Source organism: Pipra filicauda, unplaced genomic scaffold, assembly GCF_003945595.2.
Source record: "Pipra filicauda isolate LSUMZ 115617 unplaced genomic scaffold, ASM394559v2 scaffold834_size77642_pilon, whole genome shotgun sequence".
Lineage (NCBI taxonomy): Eukaryota > Metazoa > Chordata > Aves > Passeriformes > Pipridae > Pipra > Pipra filicauda.
The window spans coordinates 69,722-77,634 of NW_024105014.1; the positions used below are offsets into that span (position 1 = coordinate 69,722).

The 7,913-nt window shown below is 63.3% G+C and overlaps 1 protein-coding gene across 1 annotated transcript; it reads left to right on the forward strand.

Annotated features, from left to right (window-relative positions):
- Nucleotides 1-1,096: 1,096 nt before the first annotated feature.
- LOC114003185 (putative cation exchanger C521.04c) lies at nt 1,097-7,907 on the forward strand (the record flags this gene model as incomplete). Its single annotated transcript, XM_039390520.1, has 13 exons — nt 1,097-1,281; nt 2,272-2,391; nt 2,463-2,551; nt 2,646-2,754; nt 2,837-2,953; nt 3,085-3,152; nt 3,231-3,335; nt 3,472-3,657; nt 3,737-3,839; nt 4,633-4,774; nt 5,700-5,883; nt 7,630-7,729; nt 7,814-7,907. Coding segments are annotated over exons 1-13 (1,487 nt in total), but the record flags the coding sequence as incomplete, so codon positions are not given.
- Between the last annotated feature and the right edge of the window lie 6 nt (nt 7,908-7,913).

Consider the following 7,913-nt stretch of genomic DNA (forward strand, 5'->3'; position numbering starts at 1 on the left):
CCCTGTGCACCCCAATACCTTACACATCCCAGTGTACAACCCAATACACAGCACACCCATCCTTGTGCAGCCCCATACAGCACACACCAATCCCTGTGCACCCCAATACATCACACACCCATCCCTGTGCACCCCAATACATCACACCCATCCCAGTGCACCTCAATACACTCTGCACCCCAATACCTTACACATCCCAGTGTACAACCCAATACACAGCACACCCATCCCTGTGCACCCCCATACATGGCACACCCCAGTCCTGGTGCCCCCGATACATGGTGCACCCCAATACATCACACCCCAGTCCCAGTGCCCCCCCAATACACTCTGCACCCCAATACATGGCACACCCCAGTCCCGGTGCCCCCCGCGCACCCCAAATCCCCACGCACCCCAATTCCTGAGCATCCAAATCCCTGCGTATCCCAATCCCTGCGCACCCCAACCCCTGAGCACCCCAATCCCTGCGCACCCCAACACCTGAGCACCCCAATCCCTGTGCACCCCAACACCTGCGCACTCCAATCCCTGTGCACCCCAATCCCTGCGCATCCCTATCCCTGTGCACCCCAAATCTCCGCGCATCCCAGTCCCCGCGCACCCCAATCCCCGCGCACCCCAATCCCTGTGCACCCCAAATCCCCGCGCATCCTTATCTCTGCTCATCCCTATCCCTGCACACCCCAATCCTTGTGCACCCCAATCCCTGCGCATCCCTATCCCTGTGCACCCCAAATCCCCGCGCACCCCTATCTCTGCTCATCCCTATCCCTGTGCACCCCAGATCCCCGCGCACCCCAATCCCCGCGCACCCCAATCCCCGCGCACCCCAATCCCCGCGCACCCCCATCCCCGGCGCCACCCAATCCCGCGCACCCAAAATCCCCCGCGCACCCCAAATCCCCGCGCACCCCACTCCCCGCGCACCCAATGTACCCCAAATCCCATCATCCCCCACCGCGCACCCCAATCCCCGCGCACCCCAAATCCCCGCGCATCCCTCTCCCCGTGTCCCCCCCGTTCCCGCCGCTCCCTCCCGGCCCATCCCGCGCTGCGGGGGCGGCCCCGGCCCGGCCCCTCTGGGGGTGCGGGGGCGTTTCCCGCCCCTCCCGTTGCGGGGGCGTTTCCCCGCGCCGGGGTCGCGCACGTCCGGCCCCGCCCGTGAAATTCCGGGGGGCTGCGGGATCGCCCCCTCCGCCGGGACCACCATGGCCAGCGAGGCCGAGCCCACCCGGCGTCGCCGCTGCTGCCGCTGCTGCTGCGGGCAGGACCCGCCCGGTGAGCGCGGGGGGCTCCGGGGGGGCCTCCCTTCCTGGGTCCCCCCTCCCGAGCAGCACTCGGGCACCAGAGGGGGTCGGGCCCCTTCTTGGGGATCTGAGAGGGTCCCCCCCTTCCCAACCCTCACTCCAGGCACCTAGTAGGATTTCCTCCCCGCTTCCCGTCCACCTGTGGGGTCCCCCATCCCCAGCATCACTCCAGGCACCAGAGGGGGACGGGCCCCTTCTTGGGGATCTGAGAGGGTCCCCCCCTTCCCAACCCTCACACTGGGCACTGAGTGGGATTGGGATTTTTCTCCCCTGCCATGTCCTGGGCACCTGTGGGGTTCCCCCTCTCGAGTATCACTCCAGGCACCGAGTGGGATTTCCCCCCTTTTCCTGGGCACCTGTGGGGTCTCCACTCCCGGGCATCACTCCGGGCACTGTGGGGTCCCCCCTTCCTGGGCCCTGATGGGTGCCCCCTTCCCCAGCCTCACTCCGGGCACCCAGTGGGATTTCCCTCCCCTTTTCCCGGGCACCTGTGGGGTCTCCCCTCCCCAGCATCACTCCGGGCACCAGAGGGGGTCCCTCCTTTCCTGGGCACTGCCAAGTCCCTCTTCCCAACCCTCACTCCGGGCAACGAGTGGGATTGGGATTTCTCTCCCCCCCTTCCAAGTATCACTCTGGGCACTGAGTGGGATTTCCCTCCCTTTTCCCGGGCACCTGTGGGGTCTCCCCTCCCCAGCCTCACTCCGGGCACTGTGGGATCCACCCTCCCAACCCTCACACCAGGCACTGAGTGGGATTTACCCCCCACCACCATTTCCCAGGCACGGGTGGGGTCCCCCCTCCCCAACATCCCTTGGTTCCCACCCTGGGAACTGTGTCCTTGTCCCCCGTGGGGTTTGGGGACCGGGGTGTCACCCCCCACACAGCAGCACCTGCTTGTCCTGGGGTGCCGAGCCCGGGCAGGACATGGGGCTGGATGTGATTATTCCAACCTCTCCCACAGACATTCCCAAGGCCACGGATTCCCGGCGGGGCTCCCTGTGCGACCGGCACTGCTCCACCACCATCAACAACGACCTGGGCGACCTGGGCTGTCACCTGCACCGGCCCCGCGGCCCCATGGGTAGGTGGGACAGGGGGTGCTGGGGGTCCCTGACCCCCGTGTGCCCCCCGTGACCCCCGTGTGCCCCCCAGCCACGCCCGAGGAGTGTGAGAGCTGCACCAGGACCACCCTGACGGCCGAGAACGCCGTGGAGGCCAACAAGCTCTCCAACAACTACAAGGTGGGTGCCTGTGGGGGCCAGGGGTTCTCCCGGGGGGTGTGACGGGCTGGCTTCTTCTCCACCCACCCCAAAAAACCCCCCCTCGTCTCCGCAGTTTGGCTTCAAGAAGTGGAAGAGCCACGTGACGGCGCGGCCCTGGGAGGAGCGCTCCGACATCGTCAAGGAGCTCTACTCCGACCTCACCGCGCTCCGGGGCCCTGCAGGTGAGGGCAGGGGGGCAGCCCCGTGGGTTTGGGGGGGCTGCAGGTGCCAGTGGGTCCCAGCTGTGCCCCCCTGTCCCCGCAGGGTCCACAGTGACGTGTGGGAACGTCCTGTACCTGCTGCTCTTCGGCTGGTGGCTCTCGCTGCTGCACGGCCTGGTGGCCGCCGGCATGTTCCTCACCGTCGTGGGGGCTCCTCACGGTGAGACCCGAATCTGGGAAGGGCTGGGGGAGCCGTGGGTGTCCTGGCCGAGCTCACAACAGCGTGGGGACCTCCTGTGTCCCTTCTCCCTGGAGCTGGAGGGGACACGAGTGTCCCTGGTGTCCCCCCAGGGCGGCTCTGCTGGGACCTGGCCGGATATTTCCTGTGGCCCTTCGGCAAAGTGATCCAGAAGGTGGAGGTGAGGGCTCATCCCGAATCCCGGGGGGGTGGGTGGGGTGTGCTGTGCCACGCCCTGACACCCCCCTGTGTCCCCCAGGTGCCCAAATCCCAGGAGGCTGGTACGGGGGAGAGCTCGGCCCTGCTGGGGGGTCCCACCCCAGGCCGCTGGCGCCTGCGGTGCTGGGAGGGCACCGAATACTGGGTGAGCCCCACACCGGGCACGGTGACACCCCACACTGGGCACTGGCACCCCTGGGGTGGGGAGAGCCCCCGAGGGCACCTCCTCTCCCCGGGGTGGGCACTTGTGGGGCCAACCCTGACGGTTCCTCCTGTTCCAGCGCCGTGTGGGCACCGCGGCCTGGCTGTGCCTGGGGTACCCGGTGCTGGCCCTGTCCCACGGCCTGGTCTGTGTCACCTCCTGGCTGCTCATCGTCACCATCCCCGTGGCCAAGCTGAGCGCCCGCAGTGCCACCCGCGTCCTGCTGCTGCCCCCCGAGCGCGTCCGCGTCCGCAGGGGCAGGATGGTGAGGCTCCAGGAGGGGGGGTTTTTGGGGGGCTGGGGGTGGCAGCAGCAGCGGGGTCACCAACTGTGTGCCCCCCCAGACGGAGGTGCCGCTGGAGGGGGAGGTGATCCTGTGCTGCTACCGCGCCGCCAACCCCTACTACTACAAGTACTCCGTGCACGGCCTCAACGTCTTCGCCGTCAGTATCCCGGGGCAGCGCTGGGCACGGGACCCCAAATCCCACCCCACATCCCACCAAACCTCGGCCGGCTCCGGGACCGACCCCCAGACCTGCTGGTGATGGGGCGGGATGGACTGGGAATGGTGGGGAAAGGGGAGATGACCCCAAATCCCACCCCACCTTGAGCATCTCCTTGATGGGTCCCCCAGGCCTGCTGCTGGTGATGGGAATGGACTGGGAATGGTGGGGGAAGGGGAGATGACCCCAAATCCCACCCCACCTTGGGCATCTCCTTGACTGGCCCCCCTAGACCTAGTGGTGATGGGGTGGAACAGAGTGGGAGTGGGGATGGGGGGGTGACCCCAAATCCCACCCCACCTTGGGCACCTCCTTGACCAGCCCCCCAGACCTGCTGCTGGTGATGGAGTGGGATGGACTGGGAATAGTGGGGAAGGGGGAGATGACCCCAAATCCCACCCCACCTCAGGCACCTCCTTGACCAGCCCCCCCAGACCTGCTAGTGTTGGGGGGGATAGAGGGGAAGGGGGGGGAGCTGACTCCAAACCCCACCCACCCTGCTCCATAGTGTCCTTGACACCCCCCCAGACCTGCTGGTGATGGGGTGGGATGGACTGGAAATGGTGGGGAAGGGGGAGATGACCCCAAATCCCACCCCACCTTGATTGTCTCCTTGACTGGCCCCCCCAGACCTGCTGGTGATGGGGTGGTATGGACTGGGAATGGAGGGGAAGGGGGGTGAGCTGACCCCAAACCCCACCCACCCTGCTCTGTAGTGTCCTTGACACCCTCCCCAGACCTGCTGCCGCTGGTGGTGGTGACGCTGCTGCTGGGCTACCTGGACAGCCACAACCACCTGAGCAGCTCCACCCTCAAGTTCTCCCTGGCCCTGCTCTCCATCATGCCCCTGTCCTACTACATCGGGATGGCCATCGCCAGGTGAGCCGGGGCAGCCCGGGGACACCGGCCGGGGACGCTCAGTTCTGTAGGACTGGCACATCCCATGGGATCTGCCCACATTTCCCAGCTGTTCTGAGGGTTGTTCCACCCTCAGTTGGCTCCTCCTGGGCTCTGTGTGTGCTTTGTGGGGGATCTCGATGCCGTCTCCTGTTTGTATCTCAAATTTCCACCTGGTTTTCCCCTCCTAACAACGTAAAGCTTGGGTTTGCCCCGGGCAGCGATGTAGCAAAATCCGTGTTTTTGAAGGTTCTGAGGAATTTGGCACCTCTCAGGGGTGAAGGCTACAAATCAAGGTTCCCCATCCATGCTGTGGGTGCACATGGCAGAGGTTTGGGTCTCTGCAGCTCTCACTTGGCACCAGGAATCCAACAAAACCAGAGGGAGATACCTGGGGGTGGTGGTAAAGGGCCTTTGGCTGCAGGATGGAGCCTCTTGGAGCAACCTGTGGCCCAGCCCTCACTGGGAGCAGGGAGGAGGGTCAGTCACTCAGTCACAGGCTGGAAAAGCCCTCTGAGATCAGAGTCCAACCTTAGTCCCAAGAAACACCACCTTGTCCCCCAGCCCAGAGCACTGAGTGCCACGGCCAGGCCTTCCTTGGACACCTCCAGGGCTGGGCACTCCAAACCTCCCTGGGCAGCCCCTGCCAATGTTTAATAACCCGTTTTCATGAAGAAATTCCTCCTGCCGTCCAGCCTGACCCTCCCCTGGCACAGCTTGGGGCCGTTCCCTCTCCTCCTGTCCCTTGTTCCCTGGCAGCAGAGCCCAACACCCCCCGGCTCCCCCCTCCTGGCAGGGACTTGCAGAGCCAGAAGGTCCCCCCTGATCCCCCTTTTCTCCAGGCTGAGCCCCCCCAGCTCCCCCAGGATCTCTCCAGCCCGTCCCCAGCTCCGTTCCCTCCCCGCAGCATCTCAGCGCAGAGCACGTTCGCGGTGGGCGCGGTGGTGAACGCCACCTTCGGCTCCGTCACCGAGCTCACCTTCTACATCAGCGCCCTGCTCAAGGGCTCCCGCGAGGGCAGCGCCTGCTACGCCGAGGTCGTCAAGTCGGCGCTGACGGGCACCCTGGTGGGCTGCGTGCTCTTCGTGCCGGTGAGACGGGCACTGGGGACCTGTGGCGGCGCTCGGGCTCTGAGCCTGCCAGGGCCCTTCCCAGTTTGGGCGGGTCCCCCCTTCCCCCTTTGTTGGGGTGGCTCCCTTTCCCCCTCTTAGTGGTGGGTCCCCCTTCCCCAACTTTTTTTTAAGGGGGTGGCTCCCTTCCCCAACTTTTATAGGCAGGTCTCCCTTTCCCAACTTTTATTGGCGGGTCCCTTCCCAGCTTTGTTGGGGTGGGTCCCCTTTCCCCACTTTTATTGGTGAGTCCCCCTTTCCCAACTTTTATAGGCGGGTCTCCCTTTCCCCCTTTTATAGGTGGGTCCCCCTTCCCCAACTTTTGTTTAAGGGGATGGGTCCCTTCCCCAACTTTTATAGGTGGGTCCCCCTTTCCCAACTTTTATAGGTGAGTCCCCCTTTCCCAACTTTTATAGGTGGGTCCCCTTTCCCAACTTTTATTGCTGGGTCCCTTTCCCCAGCTTTTGTTTAAGGGGGTGAGTCCCTTTCCCACTTTTATAAGTGGGTCCCCCTTTCCCACTTCTATAGGCAGGGGTGCCCCTTTCCCACTTTTATAGGCGGGGGTCCCCTTTTCCCAACTTTTATAGGCTGGTCCCCCTTTCCCGACTTTTATAGGTGGGTCCCCCTTTCCCGACATTTATAGGTGGGTCCCCCTTTCCCCACTTTTATTGGTGGTCCTCCTTCCCCACTTTTATTGGTGAGGGTCCCCCTTTCCCACTTTTATAGGTGAGTCCCTTCCCAGCTTTGTTGGGGTGGGTCCCCTTTCCCAACTCCTATTGGTGGGTCCCTTTCCCCAACTTTTATAGGTGGGCCCCCCTTCCCCAACTTCTGTTTAAGGGAGTGGATACCCCTTTCCCAACTTTTATTGGTGGGGGTCCCCCTTTTCCCCTTTTATTGGCAGGTCCCCCTCCCCCCCTTTTATTGGGGTGGGTCCCCCTCTCCCCCTTTTATAGGTGGGTCCCCCTTCCCCAACTTTTGTTTAAGGGGGTGGATACCCCTTTCCCAACTTTTATTGGTGGGGGTCCCCCTTTTCCCCTTTTATTGGCAGGTCCCCCTCCCCCCCTTTTATTGGGGTGGGTCCCCCTCTCCCCCTTTTATAGGTGGGTCCCCCTTCCCCAACTTTTGTTTAAGGGGGTGGATACCCCTTTCCCACTTCTATTGCTGGGTCTTTCCCAACTTTTATTGGTGGGTCCCTTTCCCCAACTTTTATTTAAGGGGGGTGGGTTCCTTTCCCACTTTTATAGGTGGGTCTCCCTTTCCCAACTTTTATGACTGGGTCCCTTTCCCCCTTTTATTGGTGGGTCCCCCTTTCTCCCCTTTTATTGGTGGGTCCCCCTTTCCCCCCTTTTATTGGTGGGTCCCCCTTTCCCCCCTTTTATTGGTGGGTCCCCCTTTCCCACTTTTATAGGTGGGTCCTCTTTCTCAACTTTTATTGCTGGGTCCCTTTCCCCAGCTTTTGTTTAAGGGGTGGATCCCTTTCCCACTTTTACTGGTGGTCCCCCTTTCCCAACTTTTATAGGTGGGTCCCTTCCCAACTTTGTTGGGGTAGGTCCCCCTTCTCCCTCTTTTGGGGTGGGTCCCTTTCTCACTTTTATTGGTGGGTCCCCCTTCCCCCTCTTTTGGGATGGGTCCCCTTCCTCACTTTTATTGGCAGGCCCTCTTTTGGAGTGTCCCTTCCCCCCGGGTGTGTAGCTGTGCCCTGAGGGGTTTTTGGGGTCTGTCCCCCAGGGTCTGTGCATGGTCATCGGGGGCATCCGGCACCAGGAGCAGCGCTTCAACAGCCGCTCGGCCGGCGTCAGCTCCGCCCTGCTCTTCCTCTCCGTGGGAGGTCAGTGGGGAAACGGGTGTGTCCCCACCTCCTGGGGTCCCACCGGGCTTTGGGTGCCCACCCCGTGTCCCTTTGTCCCCGCAGGAGTCTTTGCCCCCACGCTGTTCTCCAAGGTCTACGGGAAGCTGGTGTGCGGCGAGTGCCACAACGTCACCCAGAACCCGCTGGGCCACTACCTGTGTCA